This window comes from Microtus oregoni, unplaced genomic scaffold (genome assembly GCF_018167655.1).
Source record: "Microtus oregoni isolate MIOR12 unplaced genomic scaffold, Mior012 000043F_ref0000047, whole genome shotgun sequence".
Classification (NCBI taxonomy): domain Eukaryota; kingdom Metazoa; phylum Chordata; class Mammalia; order Rodentia; family Cricetidae; genus Microtus; species Microtus oregoni.
In genome coordinates this window covers 8,584,086-8,607,595 of record NW_024543210.1, presented here as the reverse complement: position 1 = coordinate 8,607,595, position 23,510 = coordinate 8,584,086, and the positions used below count along the sequence as shown (strand labels likewise).

General features: G+C 48.5%; 1 protein-coding gene across 4 annotated transcripts in view; it reads right to left on the bottom strand.

Moving 5' to 3' along the window:
* Positions 1-1,387: 1,387 nt before the first annotated feature.
* Positions 1,388-23,510, bottom strand: part of Clmn (calmin) — a 100,263-nt gene continuing 78,140 nt past the window's right edge. The window contains exons 9-14 of one of the 4 annotated variants that reach the window (XM_041633427.1): positions 18,291-19,964; positions 14,278-14,474; positions 11,924-11,984; positions 11,245-11,315; positions 10,721-10,813; positions 1,388-9,439 (exon numbers count right to left, since the gene is read on the bottom strand). In XM_041633427.1, the coding sequence (XP_041489361.1) occupies positions 9,268-9,439; positions 10,721-10,813; positions 11,245-11,315; positions 11,924-11,984; positions 14,278-14,474; positions 18,291-19,964 (2,268 nt within the window). In that variant the 3' untranslated portion in view covers positions 1,388-9,267. The remainder of the gene's footprint in view (positions 9,440-10,720; positions 10,814-11,244; positions 11,316-11,923; positions 11,985-14,277; positions 14,475-18,290; positions 19,965-23,510) is intronic. The other 3 variants (XM_041633428.1, XM_041633430.1, XM_041633431.1) reach the window with 3 other exon arrangements.

The following is a 23,510-nucleotide window of genomic DNA, read 5'->3' as shown; positions in this document are numbered from 1 at the left end:
GGCTGAAGGCCTCTCCAGACGGAAGTGAAAAATCAACCTTTTAAATATTTTTTCTATATGTATGCGTAGCACATGCGTGTGTGCACATGTGTGTGCCTGCAGCGTGAAAGCCAGAAACTGACATCAGGTGTCTTACACTATTGCTCTCCACCATATCATTTGACACATGGTCTCTCTCATGGAACCCAGAGTTCACTGGCTAGATTGTCTGGTCATTGAGCTCTGGGGATACTTCTGTCACTGCCCATGCCCCACCCTGAGTCACCTAAGATCACCAACAAACATATTTACATTATGATTCATAACTGTAGCAAAATTACAGTTATGAAGTAGCAACAAAAATTATTCTATGGTTAGGGATAACCACAACATGAGAAACTTTATTAAAGAGTTGCAGCATTAGGAAGATTAAGAAGCACTGCTATAGATCATAAACTAGATTAAAAAAAAATAAAAGGTTGGGGAATGCAGGCCTAGCAGTCTATCCAATCTGAGGATTGGATCAACTGGGGAACACACACACACACACACACACACACACACACACACTTGAATCAGTATTGCACATAGCATGGGCAGACTATCTTTCTGCCATTATTCCCCAAATAATATGATAACTGTTTAAATAAGCACACATGTCACAGTATCATGAGTATTCTTGAGGTGACTGAAGAATAAGAATGTGTGTAGCTCACATGACAGTATCACACCATTGTATTTTCAACCTGTGCATCTAAGTTCTGTGGCCTCTGACCAAACTCGGAGAATCAGCCTCATGTGGAAACTTGAGGATGATGCACTGCTGTCATTCCTTCTTGGGTCTTTGTTAAAAAAGACTCAAGGCAAGTGGTCAAAGCTGAGCAGGGTTTTTATTGCTGTGAAGAGACACCATGACCACAGCAACTCTTATAAAGGAAAATATTTAACTGGGACTGGCTTACAGCTTCAGAGGTCTAGACCATTATCTTAATGGTGGGAGGAAGCATGGTGGGTGCAGACAGACATGGTGCTGGAGAATGAGCTAAGAGTTTTACATCTTGATCTGCAGGCAACAGGAAGTGAACTATTTATCACACTGAGCAAAGCTTGAGCATAGGAGACCTCAAAGTCCAGCACCACAGTGACATACTTCTTCCAACAAGGCCACACCTACTCCAACAAAGCCACACCTTCTGACAGTGCCACTTCCTCTGGGGGCCAATTTCTTTCAAACCAACAAACCAAGGGAAGAGGGTGTTTCCTGTGAAGGCAGATGGTAAAAGTGGGTAAAAGTATTTTTAGGAAAAGAAGGACAGTGTCATTTCTGGTTGGAAAGAACACATACACACATATGCACATACATATCCCCCCCCCACACACAGAAATTAGTTATCAGAGAAAAGTGATCAGTTCAAGAAATTTATTTTGAAAATTTTTCTTAAGAATACACGTGATTTTACAAGGTCATTCATCATAGCACCAGGCCCAAAGTTCCGTGATAGAAAACTGTCGAGTAACAAACACTCCAGGGGTTTCCCACAGGTATAAATTATGCAAGTATTCATTTATATCTCCATTTACAATAATCAATAAATAAGAGTGCACATTCACACAGCGTATTTTTTTTACAAAGATCCCTTTGTTTTCATAAAGCTATAGCTCTACACACTAAATAGACAAAATACCCTTGTACCACAAAATAACACTTTGCTTTTGTCCCCAATAGTTCTGCAACTTTCAGGCATAAGCCATGAGATTCTCTGCCATGCCATTAAGAAAATATTAATTCTGTTAACGATATCCCAGGCCCCAAAGGAACAAAACACCCATCCCCATCCAAGGGGAATTCAAGACAGAATACCATCCTGTCTCCAGGCTTCACAACCTGTCCCAACAGTGCTTGGGAGGGAGGAACATTTTCCTGTTTGTCTTTGGCCAATATTATCAGTACAGAAGTAAATAATGCAGGTAGTTTGTAAGGTCCAGTTTCAAGGGCAGAACGCAGGGGCACCTCTCACTGTAGAGCCCGCACCCTCCTTACCACACCCTCCCCAGGGATGCTCTACAGAGCTCTCTTTGCTAGAGTAAGAGGAAAAGGCTGGGAGGGATGGAAAGATCCAGGCAGTAGCTAAATATTCCAAGAGCTAAATTCTTGAATTTCAAAGACATTCCCCCTGGGACACTGTCTGGGGTGCTGACTTAGAGCTCCAAAGTTTCACTTCAAACCTTGTAACTGTCAGGCCACCCACCTACACACACAAGGCACCTTTTTCAGACATGCAGCCTAATGCAAGCTCTAAGTTTTGGCAATTCACTCCTTGACACAAGCGCACTTATTAAGCGAATAGGCCACTTACAGAGATAAAAACAAGCAAGACTTTGCTAAGCCTGGAGCTTTAAGCCCTGAGAGGACCTTTGTTTGTGGTTCTCCAACCTTCCACCCTGAGAGGTAAGTGCATTGTCCGAGGTGTGATTCCCAGGCCAGGGTTGTCTCAAGAGTGGGAACTCCCCAACTTTCCTTTAAGACATTGTTTCTGTCCTCACCTGACATTCGAGAGCACAGGCATTCTGTGGCTGCTCTCCCCACACAGCCTTGCAGTCTAGGTGCCTACAGACTTGATGTGCTGGGAAAACAAGCATTCGCTGTCACCAATGAAACAAGCCTCGACTAAATGAGGTTTCTCTATTTCTTTCTTTTTAAATGATGCAAAAATTCGTGACTTTTAAACTTAAAGAAAAAAAATGATTCTCATGTAAGAGAGGGTGGTGATAACTTTATTCCACTCCTGTTTTAACGCTTGAAAATGTTTATTTGAGGGGCTTGAGAAATGGCTCCCATGACTCAGAGCACTTGCCACTCTTGCAGGCAACCTACATGGCTCGAAACCATCTGTAACTCCAGTTCCAGGGGACCCAGCACTCTACGCTGGCCTCTCTAGGCAGTGCACACATAGTACAAATACACACATACAGGCAAAACATTCACACACATTAACATACAAATAAAATCTTTTTTAAAGTTTATTTTGTGGGGATTTCTTTCTTTTTTTTTTTTGTCCATTTGGTTTTTTTGTTTGTTGTTTTTATTTTCTTCTTTTGAGATAGGATTTTGCTCCTTGAGCCAGGCTGACAATCTTCCTGCCCCAGGCTCCTCCATGCTAGGATTCTAGGTGTGCACCACTATGGCTGGCTTTCAATCCTCACTCTTCACTATGTTCTCCTAAACCCTTCTTTCTCTAGGTTTATGTTTGAAGGAAAAAGCCTGAAGCATGCATTGGAGGTGGAGACAGGGAGCAGTTGGAGGTAGGGCTCGGTGCTGGCTGAAGCTACTGAGGGGCTGTGGGTTTGGAATAGTGAGTTTTTGCTGCTACAAGCTAGAGCCAAACATATATATATTTGCTGTAAATTTACATTTGTAGGTTAACCATAGATTTCATGGGATTTAAGTAGCTATGCACAGGTTGGATCAAAATGGGCAAAAACCTGGTGGGAAGACAGTGGGCAGGGATGAGGTAAAGAAGGGCTGGCTCAGAGAATCCCACCCACTACTCCCAAGTAGACTAGAGCCCCCAAATCAGAATCTCCTTGGATTATCGCTTCATTTTTCTTCTTTTCTGGTGTGTGTGTGGGGGGAGGGGCAGATGTTCAAGACAACACAGGGTTTCTCTGTGTGTAACCCTGGCAATCCTAGAACTCACTTTGTAGACTAGGCTGCCCTTGAACTCCCAGAGATCCTAAGCAGTGAATCTCCTGCCAGAGTTAATTAGCTGGAGGCTGTGACCACCTTATCTCTGGAGCCAGTCTTTTTGATCCTCCCATAAGGAAATACTTCCCTGGACAGTTGGCCAAGTGAGTTTACAAGTAGACAATGGCTTAACACTTCCTCTTGTAAAAGCTGCTGGAAGATGAGGCAGAGTGGGCCTCTCGAGAGAAGCAGGCAGAAGCCATAGTCAAGTCAACGTCAGGGAGGAGGTGCAGTCCAGGCAAGGCTGTTCTGTCTCACTTTGGCTAACGGGTAAGGGAAAACCTCCACAGCAATTTTCAGACAATGATAGAGACACCAGCACCATGTCTTCAGTCACTCACCCAGATCCGAGATGTGCTCATGAGAGCATCCCCTCTCCGGGATAGACTAGAAGACTCACGGGCTACTCGGACGGAGACCCTTGGATGTTGCACCTGCCTCACCTGGAGTCCGATAGGAAAATCAGGGGTGATTCCTAAGGACAGTGTCTCTAAGCAAGAGAGAGAGGGAGGCTGGGCCTCAAACTGCACTCAGCCCTCTGGAGTTTGAGAAGATGAAATCTCAAGGAGGAGTCCATGTGATCATGACAATGACATTCACGGAAAGAGACTGCTCTCACCATGGAAGGCAGGCTATGTTCTTCCGAGGTGTCTCCTACTCCATTGGGTGACTTCTGGTGGTGAGATGCGCTCCACTGGTGTTCGGAGGCCTCACTGAGGGTGGCTGCAGTGTTATACAAGCCTTCCTTGGGAAGGAATGGCCATCCCAAAGCCACCGGCTAGAAAAGCAATGGGGCTGTGTGTTCTCGTTTTTGCTTTCTTCAGGTTTGGTTTATTTGCTTTTTGTTTTCGGTACCATCTTACTGTACTGCCCGGACTGATGGGGCAGCTATAGACTCACATGATCCTCCAGCTCAGCTTCATCTCTAAAGAGGACACTGAACCTTCACATGGTCCCCAAAGCCACCAAAGAGATTGTGACTTAGAGAATCCCTGCCTTCTCAATGCCACTGTTTACAGTGCAGGTGAGCACTGCTGACCGGGCTGAGCCCTGCAGTGGACAAACACAGGTCCTGGGTAAGAGAGCGTGTTGGAGTACATTTCTCCACTAAGGACACATCTGTCCAGCAGCCTCTAGACTTTGTCACTAACGCTAAGGAAAACCACAGCTTCTAAGGGGAAATTCTGCCCAAACTCCAAGCATAACTAGTAGAGAACCTTGTCTGCAAAGGCCAGTGTGGACAACCTGTTCCCTGCATGGGAGTTGGGGGTGGGATGGCAGGTATAGCAAGGGTAGAAACCATGTGACCTCTCAAACTACATCTTGTGAGGATTTTGGAGATCTAAGTGTTCTGTGAGAACAGGCAGCAAAACTAGAAAGGAAGGGAAGAGGAGGAGGAGGAGAAATGCTTCAAGCCACGACCTTCAAACAGAGCTTTCTTGTGCCACCTGATGCTCTCCCACCCTTGCTGTCTTATAGCTTCAGAAGATTCACCCAGGACACCGAATTTAGCAGGACAATGAGCCACCTAACCCACTATCAAGAAAACCCAAAGGCATTTATGGATCAAGATCACTGAAGCTGAGCAGGGTAGTGCATGCCTGTATCCTAGCACGTAGGAGAACGGGGCAGGAGAAACAAGAGTTCAAGGCCAGCCTGGGCTACTTAGCAAGACTATGTCTAAAAAAAAAAAAAACAAAACAAAACAGCAATGAAACTAAGTATACAGAACATATTGCTTACTTATTTTGTCAGTCAGAATGAATGTAAAGTAAAGAAAGTTCCGTAACCATGGACAGGAAAGAGTAGACAGGAGGCCACATACACCATCCATTCAGAGCTGCAGTAGAGTCCACTAAGACGGAAGGAGGGAAGGGTCCTCACACCATGTGCCTGCAAGGGCAACACTGAGGAACCTCCCACTTTGGCACCTAAGAAGGGCTTGTGCATAGGAACAGTGAAGGTGGGCTAAGACATGGTGCTAATTCTTGGGCCTCCTGCCCCTCCCATGCAGCCAGACAAACGCTTTGCCTCTCTAATAGAGAACAAGAAAAAAAAAAAAAACGCAACCTAGGCTCACAAGACTAAGCAAGGCAGGAGCAACTTCAGGTTCCATGGTGATTACTGAGACAGATTCTTCAAGGCCTGGACTTAGTACTCAGGGGTCTCTGGGTCCCACCCTATGGCTTATGCACCTGGCCAGGGGAGCATCTGGGAGATAAAACCCAGCCTCTGTCCTAGTTGAGGACTGATCTGCTCAGAGAAAAAGAAAATTGCCTACCTCTGCCAGTGAAACCAAGCGTGTATGGGTGGGTGGCTTCTGCCCAGAGGAGACAGGATTACTGCCCACAACTTAGCTCAGAAGCTGCAGTCCCCACATGCCCAAGACAGCATTTTCATGAAATAGGGATGCATGCATCACATGATCTAAATATACTGAGGAAACCCCGTATGGTACTGGTGAGAGCGGAATTCTCATCTAAGGTATTAGTAAGCCTGCTGTATGTCACACAGAAGCACAGAGGGGAATAGAAAAACAGCTTAAAGTGATAAAAGGGACTACCAGCACAAGCAAGCCTCAGGGGCAGCTGTCCTCATTTCAAACCTACAGCATTTTCTCATTTAACAGATGCTAAGCAAGGGTGGAGACATGACCCGTGGTGACAGGTGCATGCTGCTCTTGCAGAGGACCCTGCTTCAGTTCTTAGCACCCACACAGGGATCTGATACCTTCTTAGGGCCTCCATGGTACTTGTACTTATGTGTGCGCGCGCGCGCACACACACACACACACACACACACACACACACTTTAAAGTTAATCTTTTAAAAATGTCAAGGGATTGGATGGCTTGCCCAGCGGCTTTCCACAGTCACCTCTTCTATTCACCCCTACACTCCATGAGATTGCTTTCCCTTTTAAAGTAAAGCCGACTTCCTGCCAGCCTGAACCCAGCGACTCTTGAGCATCTTACCTGAAGACATTTTAAAGGCTGTTAGCAACTGTAGGAGGCGAGAGAAGCAGCGTGCAGACTTCTGAGCCAGGTCTAGTCCCATAAAACACATGATTCACATCTGGGCCAGCTCTTCTTTGGTACCTCATCTGGGAGAGAACTGCTGTGTGCGAGGACATAAAACATCTCACACAGAACCTTTATCATCTGTGCTTTTGAACTTCCAATAGGACCAGGGAGCTCTTTAAGTAAGTTCTCTTTCTAGGGAGCTTCAGGCCTTCAACCTGGAATTGCTCCAAGCTCAGAAGAGCTTTCCCCCTTGGAAGGCCTCAGTTCTTTCTGGGAAGGGAGGCAGATGTCAATTAAAATGGTTGAGAGGCCAGGTTTCTGGCCGTCATGACTCAATGTGCCACATAAATTGTTTTAATTTTATTTAAAAACAAGCAAGTCTTTGGCTTGCTTAAAGAGAATGACTCCTGGACTAAGAACAATGTTCACATACCAAAGGCAAGACGTGATGCTCCACCTTGTCGATTTGATGGCGTTTAGTATCACTATGGGACCACACCTCTGGATGTAACGCTAGAGGTCTTTCCAGTAGGTCTTAACTAAAGAGACACAGCCCACCCTGAATGTGGGCAGCACCATGCCATGCATGGGCTGGGCATCCTGGGCTGACAAAAAGGAGAAAGCGAGCAGCGTACCAGCGTTCGTGTCTCTCTGCTTCCTGACTGAGCGGTGTGACGAGCCAGCTCACAGTCCTGCTGCTGTGACCCCCTTTATCATGGACGGTGACCCGGGTACAGTGAGCTCCAAACCCCCTTCCTCAGTTGTTTTCTGCCACTTATTCTGCCACAGCAACAAGAGAAATGAGCAGTGCACAAGCCTTTACAGCTGTCAAGAACACTCTAGAAGGAGCTAAGGATAAGCCTGAAGGTTAAATAAAAGGTCGAAAACTGATGGCTTTGTTTGAGTGAGAACATTTTACTTAGCTTAGTTTTTTTTTTTTTTGCTTCCAGGACATTTGTGTACCTTGCTGGAAGTTTTCTCAAAAAAAAAAAAAAGGCGACAGTTCTAGACTGAGGGTCATGTGGTCTGTGAGCTCACGTCCAGTCTGCTTCTGGTGGGCTGTGTGACCTTGGGCAGCCTGCTTTGCCTCTCTGAGTTCAGCTAAATAAGATGTTCCCTGAGGCCTCCTCCTGACTAACAGCTTGTGGTTTTTATTATTACTTTTTTCTTTCTGTTTTTTTCAGACAGGGGTTGTCCGCATAGCCCTGGCTGGCCTCAAACTCGGAGATCTGCCTGCCTCTGCCTCCCAAGTGCTGGGATTAAAGGTGTGTGCCACCACTGACCGGCTCAGTTTACAGTTTTAAAAAGGGCTTTGTAGTATGTGCTTTTAGAGAGGGATGACAAGGGGAGGAGGGACCTAGAATCTTCTAAGACCTGAGCCTTTGCACAGAGAAGAGGGCAAGAGGATGCTGGGGCGGGGGCTGAGGACAAAAGTGGGGGTGAGAAAAGAAGCCACTCCTTTCACAAGCTGCCTGCCCTGGCCTATACACCCTGGTGCTTCCCACAAAGTCTTTTCAAGGTCTCCGTTATGGCTGACTATGAAGGATGCTGGTGCCAAGGTGTGCATCCTGAGTTCAGAAACCTGCAGAAACTCTTCCAGCTCCACCATGGGAGTTTATTCTGACCCCGGCACGTCCAGCACTCTGGGGCCCCACATGCAGCCTCATACGGACTTCAGATTCTGTACAGAAAACTCCGCAGGATAGGAGGAAGTCTCAGGGCTATCCAAGACAGCCAGAATCTTGCTTTTAACGCAAATCTAGACTGACTCCTTCTCCTCCTTCATCTGATGGGAGGTCCTACTGGTGGAGAAGGATTGCAAAGTACAGCTCCTCCTCAATCCAATCAATGCAAAAGTGAATTAAACACACAACCCTCCAAGAACACCAAGGTGAAAGACTGTGCCGTGGCTCACAACCAAGCTGGCAGAGAACCCTCTTCTTTGGAGTCTGCCAATGCCCAGGTGTAATTTCTGGGGAGCAGGCAGATGTGTGCCAGTGAACACAACAGGTCGTCAGGCTGGGAGAGGATCACGGGAGCCATAGCATCGTCACTCAAACACTCACATGTGGAGAACAGGGTACCTTCCTTCCTAGTATGGACTCTGTTCTTTCTTGAAATCAGGCAGACCCTCCCCTGAGATAAAAGTAAGTAACTCAAGCTCCTCCAGGAGCTTGGAAACCTACATGTTCACATGCTAAGCCCCAGGTTTGGGGTACACATTAGTAAGGACGCACATCGTTCAAACAAGGCACATAAGGAAGAATCCCGTTCACAAACCTAGTCACCAACCTGAGCTCAGAGCACACAGTCAGGGAGGGAAGCATGCTCTCAGGTCTTAGAGAACCAAGGGGAAACTGAGCAGAGACTGAACCAGACAGCAACAGGAGGTGGGGCCTGTGCTCCCTCTGAGGTCCTCCATCTCTGTAGAAGGGGCTCGACCCCGAACAGACAGTTAAGATGCAGGAGGCAAACTCCACCCGGGTTAGGGTCCTGTCTTTTTATTCTCCAGACACACGTTTCAGAGCCGGCTGACATCAAGTTGGGGGAAGAGCAGCAAGCAGTAGACCAGGAGCCACAGGAAAAGAATGAAATAGACCACGTCGGGCTGCTGTACGAACTGTGTCAGGGAGTCGTTGGGTGGGCTCTGGCTCCCCAGGGGCACGGCTTCTCCAGAGGAGTTGGTGCCAGTCCTGCAGAGGGACAGATAGGGGACAGGACGGTCACTGGTGAGGTCCCTAGGAGGAGCACATCCCGAACCTCAACCCAACTGCCACCCTGCAGATGCATCAGAAGGTCCCCATCTGTGTGTATGCTTCCGTCCAGGAAGCCCTTGGAATACCCACACAGATTCCATCTGTATCCATGACCCCTAATAGAAGGAGCTGTGCGGCCCATTTCACAGATGACCACAGTGATAGTCATGGGGCGGTAGTTGTCACAGGCCACACAATGACTCTGTGATGGAGCTGCTCCTGAGCCACATCTCCTGGGACACCCCAGAAGGAGGAGGTAGGACTACCAGCTCTCAGCTATGCCTCAGGTAATAAAGGAACTTAGATGATTTCAAAGCAGCCACCAGAAACAAAGTCACCCCAAGCCTTTGAGATATCACCTTCAGAGGAACTGCTAGCTTTGATTCGGGGTCAAAGTTACCTTTCTTTTATGTGGTGGGAGGCAGTGTTTAACATGCCATTTTGCTTTTGCCTGGCAGGTAATAAACGGTGCTGGCAGGAGAGTTTGGGTGGTGGTAAAAACCAAACCTCAGACCCAAATGTACCAGGGAAAAGGTAGAAGTGGTGGGTGGGGGACCAATACACAGAAGCCTGAAACATGAGCTTCTTGGGGCCATTTCCAGGCCTTGGATGGGGGCTGTGCGAAGCCTACGCCATCTCCCGACAATGACGGGTTAGTCTGTGACAGCTCCCATAGAGGGATTTACACCCGAATAACAGACACTGGGCACAATTTCTCTGGCTTAAAGTTGTCTGTAGGGAAAATATGAATGATATTTGTTTATATTTCCTAGCTGGAGGTAGGAAAAACTCCTGCACATGTCAAGTTCTTGTTTCTTTTCAGTGCCCTCCCTGATCAAAGCTAAAAGCACTCTCCCTAGCTGAAGGCTTTCTTGGGCAGAGAACTGAGATTAACATTTCTCTTTTAGGCCTGGGAAGAAAGCAGAGTGTCTTCCTTGTATTTGTCTTTTAGGAGCCAAAAGAGTGGAGGTCTAAAGGCCCCATTCCCGGGGTGTTGGGTAGAGACTACCAACCCCCATCATCTAAATCCTTCCAAGCCCATGCAAACCCACAGGAACGGGTCAATACGATGAGGTACTTCTGTGACTTAAAGGGCAGGGCCGCGTCAGCACTAAAGATTCTGTTCCCATCTCCAGGGTTCTAGGCGGACTGGTTGTTACGATAATTCGAGAACAATCAACTAGACAATCTAGCTCTCCACCAGTAACAAATACTTTCATAGACAGCCTGGCATGTTTGTATTCCCGCTTCATGTCTGCTCTGATGCCGTAAAACTGTAAAATCAGCTCAGTGAGCTTCTGAGAATTGTACCTGCAGTGGGACAGAAGGGACACAGGGTCAGGTGCTGTAGCTCTACGCAGGCGACTGGACTCTACCTCTGAAGTACTCCAGCACAGGTGCAGACTCAGAACCTACACCCATCTTCTCACTCACAGATTCCGAGCTCTGTTCTACCCCTCCGCCCTAACTCAAGATCTAACTTCCCCCATCAATTTACATTCATTTCATTTGGAATTAGCTATTTTCCCAAATAACTAATAGCATGATAAATAAGGCATAGTTTTTTTTAAAGGCCCCATGAGGTAGGACACACACACACACACACAGACATATGCACGAATATATATCCCCCCTCTCTATATATATCTATGTACAGATATATACATGTATCTAAATGAAGACATATGTGTATGTAATATATACACTTAAACCCCACAAACTCATGGAATGAGTTCACCAACCTGTTTAACACTCTGTTTCTCCGCTCATCCAGATCGGCTGCGTTCCTCAATTGAACATAGCTAAAATGGTCCTACAGTGAAATTTATAAACAAAACCCCGCAACCCAATTAGTAAAGATGAAATCTCTGAAACAGAAAACAAGGTGAGTTTAAGCTTACAAAGCCGACCGTGCCACGCTTTTCTCGATACTGCAGACATCTAGTTTCAAAAATCAAATTGCCAAACAAGAGATACCGCCCTGCCTCCCCCCCACCCTTGCCTCCCTGCCCGAGGGTGACTGGGAAGAGACCCACCCACCTCCTGGACAGGCTCTGAAGTAAGAGCCACTGCAGGTCTCAGCACCTGCAGATGTCATGAGGATCCTCTAGTGACGGGGCACCCTTAGTTTGACTGTGATCTTTCTAGGTGTGGGTGTAGAGTTGGGAAAGTGTCTTTTTTTTTTTTATGACAAAGAGGCCTTTGGGCTTTGAAATCAACGCTTTATTTACACCTCTTCTTGCCCCAACTGGATATCCAATTGGACTGTGCTTAACATGGTTTCAAGTGTGTCTGTCTTCTATCCCAGTGTAAGGTTGGTGCAGGTCAGTAATCCCAAAGCTCAGGGCTGGGAGGAGGGAGGATGGGCCGATAGGTACCGATTAGCAGGGGCCATAGAGAAGGAGAAATTCACATACTAACCAATTCCAAAGACCTATTAGCATGTCGCCGAATGTAAATGCTGGAGTCACTGTGGCTATTCCTGAAAAGCAAAAACACGTGGTGAATGGGCACCGCCCAGGGCACAAGGGGCCCAGTCACACAGTTACCCCAGCTGGATGCACAGTTGTGGCTTCAGACCCAGAGACAGCTTGTACCTACTCAGCCACACTGTTGAAGCACACAGCCAGGTGTTTCCGCAGACACTGGGCCTTCATCTATACCCAAATGCAAATCAGGGTTTTTAATAGAAAGCAGACCACATATTTCTAAAAAAAAAAATCTAGGATCTGGGCCAGGACTGGGGTCTTTATATACAAAAATTCTGAGGTTTGGGGCTTCACCTGCAGTCCCCTGCAGGTTAAGGGCAGGGCTGGGCCCAAGGCCCGGAGGCTGGACTTTCTCTTGCGACGTGGTGTTCCTTGCTATGTGGCTACTTTCTGACAATACAGTTCGAGGGAATACCACCATTTTTTCCTTTCCTACAGAAGGAGACTTTACGCCCAAATCTTTGAGGCCAACGTGGAATGCCCCTTGGTCTTCTGAGCAGAGCTGACGCCCACAAAGAGGGGCAGAAGAATCCTGGGCCATCAACTGTGGCTCCCGCTGAGAGCTGTCGACGCTAGTCGGGAACTGACATCCCTGTTCAGTGTTCTTCCTCTGCGGAATAATGGATCACGCCATCTGCTTCAGGATGCATTGGGTCTTGGCTTGCTGCCAAGCAGAACTAGGTGTCCGGGCTGTGCTATACACCTGACGACAATGTCATCTCACTTTCCTTTAAGCAATTTCTCACTACATGGCTTCCAGGAGCCTGGCCCTGGGCCTGAGCATATAATCTCAGAAAGTCCCTGCAAGTCAGCCTTGGTATCTTTCAATCCAGGTAGTATGACATATTCCGCGTTGCCACCGTTGTACAGGCATGAAGCAAAATGCAACCTCAGCGTCAAAAGGGACCCAGGGGTCCAGATCTCAGCAGTGTCCAGAGTAACCAGATCCTCCAAGACGCAGTGCTGGGTGCTGTAGAGCCCCTTCTTGCCCTCATGTGTGGGTAACGCTTCCTAACTCAACAGCGCATTCCTGGTGGGAGGGAACAGTGTCTCTGCTCTGCTTTAGCACACTTTCTCCTGGGTATTTTTACATTACAGCCCATCAATGTGAGCCTTGTAGTGAGTGTGAGCACTGCCCTTCACTCTCCCACGAACCAGGGGCTGAGGATCCATCTCCTGACCTCCAGAAGACAGGCGGAAGCAGGGCCAGTCATTCATACATTCATCTACCCAAAGAGTTGGGTGCCCGCTGCAAGTCAGGGCCATGCTAAAGTGAACTCCACGCCTTGCCTTTGCCTGGGCTGGAAAGTGAGTTCAAAGCCAGCCTAGGCAACTTAGATGCTTCCTCAAAATAAAAAGCCTAAAGAGGGCTGGGGAAGTAGTTCTGTGGTAGCCTAGCTTACTTGCCTAGCATCCATGAGGCTATGAGTTCAATCCCCAGTGCAGCGCAAAATGATAAAAAGATGAATGTTCTATTAAAAAAAAACACACAGGTGCTATGATACAAGAGTGTATCAAAAATAACCCATAAGAATTCCAGGACATCTGCTTGGAGGAGGTGTAATGGAGTTGCCCCCAGAGGCTGAGCTGGAGCAATCCAGGGAACAGAGTTGAATGCAGAGCGACAGTCCTCCAGTTTGAAGGAGCCTAAAGCAAAGTATGAACCCAACGGAGGATAGGAGGCCAGGACCAGAGGTGTGGAATACATGCATGAATGATCAGGGGGTCCTGTGGGTTCCTAGGCCAGAGGAAAGCTATGCAGGGAGTCCAGCTGAGTTGTGACCAGAAAGGTATGTATAGGAGAGAGGCACCCTGAGAATGGTCCCACGCTGTAACCTTGAGCCAGGTGACAACCTCCCAGAAGTTCTGTTTACCCTGGGGCCAGCAGGTAGAGGCTTCAGGATGCCCTCATGTAAGCTCACCTCAGTGCTACCTGTTACAATGGAGTTGCTGCAGAGCCCTCTGGGCTAACGAAGTTTATTTACCCACACCACAGCATCCTTAACCACAATGTGCCTGAGTGCGCTGGGGCGCAGGAATTGGGAGGTAACTGCTACCTGTTCTGTGACCAGTGACCAGACTCTGTGTAGGGTGTGTGGCCAAGCCGACGTCACACCCAGGGACACGGACACTTCTGTCTGTTCTCCTCAGCCAATATCTATTGCTTGGCTTTCTTGCACACACCCCCCCCCCCACAGTGATGTACTGTCTATTCAAGATGCTCACTCACCCTAAGAGAGTAAGCCCCTGCCTCAGTTTCTCAGTGAGAAGATCTCAGTGACGTACCTGGAAGGAACCTTGTGTTCACAGGGGTTTTCTTCAAGGTCATCTGAGGAGCGGACAGTCCCAGGGGCTATAAATAATGAGCTCTCTACTTGGTCCACATGTTTCCTTTTTTCTTTCTTTTTACTGCTAGTTGAGACTTCCATTGACTTTTCTTCTAATGGCTTTTCAGGGAGTTCCGGGTTTGGGGCTTCTTGGGGCTAGAATACAAAATAACCAAAATACAGGTCAGACTCCCCACTGAAGCAGATGGCATCATTGCCCGGGCTCTACTCTAAGCCACCCAGTGTCAATCCCTTCCGATGTGGATGGCCCAGGAGAGAAGCCCAACCCATCCCTGCTCCTTGTGCAGAGATCCAAGGCTCAGAATCGATGGAGGAAAGGCAGGGAGTTTTGGAGCCAAGAAGCTCAGTGATATGAAACCCTGCCCAACTCAGCTCCTTAACCTTAAACCACTGACGGTCACTCTTTGACCCTCACCCTCCCAGCTTTCAGATGGGTATAGTCACCATCACCCTCTTCCCTCTGCAGCACATCCCTTAGAGGGCAATGGCTTACAGCAGGCAATGGCTGAACTTGAGCCAGCTGGCCAAGTGCAAATGCAGAGTCTGTGGGAGAACACTGACATTGTGCCTTTGGTGGAAGGACCACAAGGCCACATCTAGTCCTTACTGGGAAGGGGACTATCTGGCCGCAGTCACACTGAGCACCTGATAGCCATCAGCCATGCCCCCCTGAAATCTAGAAGTGCGGGAACAGCAGGGAGAACCTGCTCAGCAGGGGCCAGATAAGGGATTTGGAGGCCAGGTCAGCTACCCTGAACAAAGCTCCAGGTAGGAACTGAAAGTGCTCTTAGCCACACGAGACCAGCATCCTTCATGGCTGAGCAGAGACCTTTCCTAGAGGGGAAATGATAAGAGGATCTTGTTTATGCTATTATTATTTTTTTAAACGATCAGAACAAGACAAACTTGCCATTTTCCCAGTCTTTGGCTTGCTCAGACAGTCTTTCCTTTTCTGGTAGGAGACAGACATGGGGCTCTCTACCACTATGGACTTTGCACATCCCCAGGGTAAAGTAGGGGCTGCGCTTGGGGATCAAAATGCCAAATGGGGTTGGAAGCAGCAGGCAAGCAAGGCTATGGGTCAGAGCCATGATGGTGTCAATATTGCCCCCTCTGGATGCAGGGCTGTGCTCAGAGCTGGGGACGGAAGCCTGAGCTGCTCTCCCCCTTCGCCCTCCCACTGGCCACCAGTAAGACATGGGGCAGGACGAGATTCTAAGTATTCGGAATGACCATATGGTTCCAACCCAGGGCTGCCCCAACCACCCTTAACTACCCATCGAACACTCCGCACACAGCAGGCGCTCAATCTGATTTCGGCAACTACGGGCAGAAAGCCTATAAAAATGAAGGGCCAGGCACTGAGGATGTGGCTGTGTTAGTGGAGAACTTAACAAGCAAGAAAGAAGCCCTGGGTTCTGTTCCCAGCACTGCATAAGCCTGGCAGAATGGTACTCAGAGGTGAAAACAGGAGAGTCAGACATTCAAGGTCATTTTTGGCTATAGAGTTAGTTTGAGGCTAGCCTGGGGTACCTGAGAGCCTGTCACAACCAGTAAAACAAAAAGAACGAAGGACCGGACTTGCATTTCCATAGGCTGCTCGCCCAAGGCCAAGGCCAGGATGTGATCTGCACGCTCACCCACCTACCTGCCTTGCCCTTCATAGCTTTTTGTCCCTGAGCAACCTGGAGAATTAATTATTCCAGTTGTCCCGCACATCTCCAGCCTAGACATCAGATCTCACTGAAGGCCAGGTCCAGCCCTGCCGGCTTCTGCCAGTTTCCCACAGGAGGCACTGCTGGGCAGAACTGGCAGCCCACGTGTGAAGAAGTGTGTGGATGGAGTGGCTTTCAGCACCAGGGAAAGGAGACAGCTGTGTCGGGCACCTCTGGAACCACCCACCAGCCCTCTTCTCCATCTGCCTTACAGCTGTGGAGCACATTGTTCTCTAATTCTCCCCGTTGTCCCAGATTGACAAACTGAACCACAGCAAGCTCTGATGATGGCAGTGTGCCATCTCAATCCTAAGCATCTCTGGGGGCTCCCCACACTCTCTTGCCTGCAGCCACGCCCCCCCCGAGTGTAAGGTTTTCTCAGCCCTCCCAGTACCACTCACGAGCCCAGCTATGTCTCCCCATTTATCCTCTTGTTTCATTCCCAAAGCGATATGCACTTGACCCCTGCATTTGACAGACTTGTCAGGCACCACACTGGTCTCTAGAGTCCAAGGATGAATAACAGATAGCTACTTACTCTTGGGATGGAAAACCAACAACAACAACAAAAATCCCAGCCCAGTGATGGAGGTGCACACCTTTAATCCCAGCACTCAGGAGGCAGAGGCAGGTGGATCTCTGTGAGTTTGAGGCCATCCTGGTCTACAGTGAGTACCAGGACAGCCAGGGCTGTTACACAGATAAACCCTGTCTCAAAAAACAGATAAACCCTGTCTCAAAAACCCAAAACAAACAAACAAACAAACCCCCAAAACCAAAACCATGGAAACAGGAAAGAACCGGCAGAGTGTGATTGGCCCCAGCTAGGGCAGCAAGATCTCTGCGAGGGCAGGACCTGGGAGGAGGCGACCATGGTACAGAGCTCTGAAGGGTGAATGGCCACTTAATAATGCTGCGAGGGGAAGGACCACACAGGGCATGGGTGTCTGAGAACCAGGAGAAGCTGGCTTTGCTGGAAGGAAGGCAGAGAGGGGTGGAGAGTCAGGTGGGAGAGGAAAGCGTGTCAAAGGTCATGTTAAGGAAGTGGGGGTGGGGAGAAATGAGATGACACTTGGGGTCTAGGGGCCCCTGTGTGGGACACTCCAGACTAACTGGGAGAGATAAGAAGTGAAATACAGAGGAAAAGATGAAGACAGAGACGGAGCTGATCTGGAATAAGCTGGTTCCATTCCTAGGCTGGTTCTAGCACTCAGGGAATGTCCCCCACCGTGTAGCTTTCCCACACTCTCCAGCCTCTCTGGGTCTGAGGAACCCTTTGCAGGGTTACCTCCACATCAGGTGCCATTCTGTGTGCACCGCTCTAGGCAGTGTGGCACACCTCTCTTCCCTCACTTTGCCATGACGCTGGTCATGATGGTTCCTTCAAAGGGCTGAGCCAGTGGTTCTCAACCTTCCTAATGCTGGGAGCCTTTAACAGAGTTCCTCATGTTGTGGTGACCTCCCAATCATAAAATTACTTTGTTGCTACTTTATACCTGTAATTTTGCAACTGTTATGAATTGTTACGTCAATATCTGATCTGCCGGATATCTGATCTGCAACCTACGTGAAAGGGTCATTTGATCCCCCAAAGGGGTTGCGATCCACAGGTTGAGAACCACCGCTGAGCTGACAGACAAGCTGCTGGAGCTGAGCTCAGGTCATCTTCCTCCCATCCATCTCTACATCCCAGCAGGGCTTAGAGACACCCCCTCCCCCACCCACCCAGGGTTCCCTGGGCTGCAAGGTATTTCTTTGTATGAAGACCTTCCCTGCTCCCCGGGAAGTCAGGCTAGGGCTCTGTGCCCCTGTACCCTCCTTGACAGAGTAGAGACACAAGAGGCTGACAAGTGTGTGCTCAGCTGCTTGAGATTAGAATCAGTGGCCCCCTGCCTGTCTATGCCACCCACAGCAAGTCACCAGAACACAGCCGAGGCATCTAAGAAGCATACCAATCAATGTGAGTTTGCCCTGTCCCCCGGGGGCCTTACGAGATGACCTGATAGTTCACCGTTAATGGCTGTTTTTAAATGATCACCTGCTGCTCTGCTGGGCCCTCACACACAATCTCATTTGTCCTCTTAGAAGCCCTTTGAGTAGGGTGTGGATTGGAATAAGATCAGTGGTTGCAAAATTTTAGCAGTAGCTCCAGTTTGGGTGTCAAGGCAGTACCTGCTGGAGTCTCGTGGAAGAAAAAATTAATTCTATGCTTATGGGATCATAAGGGAAGACTTACAGAGGGAGAAGCTCTTAGTTCCCAAACCTCAAGTACCTGCTGGCTCTCCACGGGGCCATTCTCTTTGGTTTCCCTCTGTTGTTGGTCCTCATAAGAGGGTGGAGAACCAGGTCTTGAGGTTGATGTGGGCCCCTCAGAAGTCCCATCAACATGAGACGCCTGGTCACCGGTGCTGGGGTGGCCGTTGTCAATAGGCGAGGAGAAGCTGCAGCTGCTTTGGGAGCTGTGGGCCTCCTCCTCCTCCCTGGAGTCCTGGAGATAGCCCTCTTCTGGCTCCCCTAGATCTTCGCCTTTCAAATCCTCCCCACCTTCCGCATAAGCCTCCAGTACTGCAGCCAGGGGCACCTCGTAGTGCGGGTAATAGAACAGGTCATGGGGGATGACGGAGATCTTCGAGAGTGGTGGAGAAGGCTTGAAATCCAGCCCTTCTTCACTGTGACTCCTCAGCGTTTCCAGGCTGACGCTGGTACTTGGAGGGTTGGATGGCACTTCTCCGCCGACCCCGGAGAGGCCTTCTGCTTCGCCTTCTTCCTCGCTGCGATGCCGGGTGGACTTTCTCTTGGCCTTTTCATACACTTCGGGTTTCTTATCTGTAGGCGTTTCTTCTGGGGGCAAAGGATGGTCTTGATCTTGTTCCGGGCCCTTGGGAGGAGGCTCATGCTTGTCAGCCTCCGACTGGGATTCAGGTGACTCTGTCTCTGCGTGGGGAGACTTTGATTTCCTTTTCCCCAGTTTCTCAGTGTTATTCTCTAGCCCCTCTTCCTCCCCAGGGGTCTTCTCAGGGGGTGAGGGATCCTCACCAAAAGCCTGGCTGGTGGAGGCAAAATCTGCGAGGTCCCTGTTAAACTTGGAAGCCTTCAGTGGGATGCCTTCAAAATAGTCATCTTTATCCATAGGCTCGACAGTAAGCAGCTGAACCTTGAGTTCTGTGGAGTTGGCCAGGATAGTATGATCTGCAGGAGATGAAAGAGAAGGGCCTTTCTCACCTTGGCTAGCTTCTACACTGCCATTACAGAATGAGGGGTCCTGAGGAGGCTGATCATGATGGGGCACACCATCCACACCAACAATGTCTTCAGGGCCCCTGTCTGAGGCAGTTTCAGGCACTGGCCTGGCTTCCTGTTCTGTCTTCTTTTCCTTGGCAACCTCAGCCAATGAGCCATGATCATCCTCCTTCGGCAGATCCTTTGCTGCCCTTGGGCTCCCCTCAAAGCGGAAGTCTGAGTTGTAGAAAGGGTCTTTGCTACATGAGGCATCCTTGTGCAAGTCAGCCTCAAAGTGGACGGATTTCTTGATCGGCAAAGAGTTGGACCTCCGGCCGTCCTTTCTTGTTGATAAGATGGAAGATTCTGGAACTGGCTCGGTGCTGGATCCGGTCTTTCCTGGGCTCCCCTGGAGGACTTGGTCAATAATCTGGTGCATAAACTCAGTCGCGCTGTCCGACAACTCGTGGCTGGGCACGACACCCAGACAGAAACCCTTCGTGCTCTCAGGCTGGTCACAGACGAAGACTTTGGCAGGAGGCGGGTGGCTGGTTTCATGGTTGACAGTGTAAGCTCGCTCTCCATTCTCGCTGAGGAGGAGGACCCGGCTCTCCTGTTCAGAAGGGCTTTCTTTGATTCGGACAAAGGTGGACTCGATGGGAGCTTCTTTGTCTGGATTCACAAACTCTTCCTGCCAAGAAACCCAAGATAACATGAAATCACAGGTTCCACCTTCAAGTACAAACCCAAAAAACAACAACAAAGCTACGTTAACCAGAGTTTTCCCGCTGAGATGCAAAAATCTCAGGTCAATAAAAACATGAAATACGTTTTTTTGAAACTACAGGTGCAAAGAGACTATCAATGCACTCAGTGGGGTGTTGGGTATACTTCAGTGAGCAGCACCTCAGCCGCTTTACCCTGCCAGAGAAGGAGCTAGTCTGCCTGAGGTAAGGAGAGACCAGTCACCTTTCTACTGACCATGTGGGTCACTAGGAAAGCCTGAAGCTAAAAGTGGTCCAGCAGTAACTCTCACCAGAGTCTCGTGATTGATTCCCCCCAGGGGCGTCTTCAGTGGGAGAGCCCAGGCAGGACTGGGAAGCAGTCCCTGTGGGGACTGCAGGGCTGTCTGGGGTTCTGGTGAGTGCAGGGATAGAGTGGACTGACCTCAGAACGCGAACCCAGACAGCAGAAATGAACTAGCACCAACACGCGTCTAGGTTCCTGAAAACGGTCAGACCGAGCAACTGCCATCTCGGGTTCAGGAGGAGGCTATATCCCTTGCTTGGTTGTATTCCCCAAGGGTGCATGTGTTAGAAGTTTGGTATCTAGCGTGGCTATAGGAGGCACGGAGGGACCTTTAATGGATGAGGCCTAGTGCAAGGTGATTGGGCCACAGGGAGTTCTAACCTCAGAAGGAACTGACATCCTCCTCATAGGACCCCAGTTCATTGTAGAGGAAGCTGCTTTCAGAGTGAAGAGCCAAGTGGCTCTCTGGCTGCCTGTCTTGGCTATGTGACCTCTTTGTCTCACACACACTTTGACTGTAATGCCCATGAGGTCCTTTCTAAGGTGCTGGTGCTAACTCAGACTCTCTGAGAGTCAAATCTCTCTCTCTCCAGGTTTATATATTTTTATTTTATGTGTATAATGTTTGCGTGTGTGTGTGTGTGTGTGTGTGTGTGTGTGAACTGTGTGTGTGCCAGGTGCCTACAGAGGAAGAAGACGGTGACAGATCCCACCCTGGAACTGGTTGCAGATGGTTGAGAGTTGCCATGTGGATGCTGGGAACTAAACTTTGTAAGAGCAGCAAGTGTATTTATCAGCTGAGCTATCTCTCCAGCCCCAAATCTCTCTTCATTATATGTTATCTAGCATCTGGCATCTTGTTGTAACAATGGAAGACAGAGCAACATAGAAAAAGAAAGCCTCAGTAGCTACTCTTATTTTGCATACTGTCTCTGCCAAGAAAGAAAACCAAATTAAGGAAATAAGCAGGAGAATGAAGCCTACAAACAAGGGAGGCAACAATCACCAAAAGTAGACCCACCTATAGCTCAGGATTGGAATTACAAGGAAGGCTCTAGAACAGCCAGCGTATGCTGCAAAAACTACAAAAGACATTCTTTAGGAAATGATCACAGATAGAAACCCAGACCTGAAGAGGGGCAGAAAGCACTCTCAGAGGGTAAAGGTGCTTGCCATGTAAGTCTGACGACCTCAGGCCCATCCGCTCCCACAAGCTGCCCCCTGATCTCCACGAGCTCACCATGCAAGCACACACTCCTGACCTTCCCCTACAATGTATACAACAACCAAAACAACAGTAATAATAAAATATATTTTACAGTTTCCCTTAAAAGCCTACTCCTACTGACTACTTAAAGCAGAAGGAGGAGGAGGAGGGAGGAGGAGGAGGAGGAGGAGGAGGAGGAGGAGGAGGAGGAGGAGGAAAAAGCCCAAACACAAGTATTAAAGACTAAGAAAGGAAAATCAATAACACAAAAGAATGTATCACACACACCACAGGCTGAAACAGGCTGCTCTGCGTGAACCAAGACCCTTGCTCCTGCCATCATGTCCTTCTCAATCTCTCTAGTCCTAGGCCTGAAGAAGCCACACTTAGATTTGCTGAATCTTGACCATGACCTTGAATAATCATACTGTCAACTTTTAATTCAGTGCTTCACAACCTTGGGTCATAACCCCTTTGGCAAACCTATACCTCCAAAAATATTTATTTATTTATTTTTAAATATTTATTTATTTATTATGTATACAATATTCTTTCTGCGTGTATGCCTGAAGGCCAGAAGAGGGCACCAGACCTCATTTCAGATGGTTGTGAGCCACCATGTGGTTGCTGGGAATTGAACTCAGGACCTTTGGAAGAGCAGGCAATGCTCTTAACCACTGAACCATCTCTCCAGCCCTCCAAAAATATTTAAATCATGATTCATGACAGTAGCAAAATTACAGTTATGAAGTTGTAATGGAAATAATGTTATGGTTGGGGTCACCACAGCATGAGGAACGGTGTTAAAGGGTCACAGCCTTAGGAAGGTTGAGAACCACTGTTTTAATTGTTTTTCGATTCTGCCTCTGGGTTGGGAGCTCAGGCCTAGTGAAAACCCTGCTACCGAAAGTGGAATTCTATAGCAATTACTGCCACCACCTCTTGTTGAATGTTCATTCTAAGCCACGAGCAAAATCAGGTTTTTCACACAGGTAGTTACTTTTTGCACAAGCCTAAAATGTGGGTGATGCTTTCCACGTTTGAAGGCATCTGATACAGATGTCAGAGAGGCCAAGGAACAAGCCTAGGTCACAGAGCTTCAAGTGGCAGCCCAGAAACTCCTCTTCAAAATATCATGGTGCCGGAAGAGGTGGGAACCACACATAAGGGTCCGGCAGTAATCTAACCCACGGCTCAGAGGGCCACTGGGAGTCTCTGCTGTATAGCATAAGGCTCCAGTATCAGTGGTATTTTTACGAGAGCCAAGAACATGAACTTGGGAAACACAGAGCTCCGCAGTCTGCCGTAATGCTGATTTAGATGACTGTGTGACCCTGGAGAGACCTTTAGGACTCTCTGGACAGTGGCGTTCTCATATGTAATAAGAGGATAAAGGAGGTGAACCATACAGGACCTTTGGAATGATAGCTGCGGACACAGCCTCCAGCTACAAGAAGGTCCCTGTCCCCTAACATTTTTTATTTCTTTAGGCGTGTGTTTTTTTTCTACCAAGCACTTAAGTCTCCTGGAAACTGTGATCATCTACCAATGTGTTAACTGCCTTCTTTGCTAGGTCAAAGTTGCATCACCCTAAGCCTCACCTGTCCAACTGACTTTGTCCTAATTTTTAACTTGTTTTTTTTTTTAAATGAAGTTTTGCATAACTGGAGACCAAACCCAGAGCCTTGTGAGCACTAGTCAACGTCGTAGCACTGAGCTATGGCCAGGTCCGGTTCAATTACTTGCTGAGTTCCCTGAGCTGGTGCTAGGTATGCAGTAAGTGGAAGATGGCTCCCACCATAGGCAATGGTTTTTGTTCTTATTGTTACTATTGTCTCAGGGTTAGATGTACACATGTGTGTGTTCAGTGAAACCATGACAACTTCATCCCTGTCCCAAACCTATCTTCAAGTATGATCTGGGATTCTAAACAGTAAAAGGGGTGGCCAGGGAACAGAGGCACATAATTGTATTCCCAGAGTGAGGAGATGAGGCAGGAGG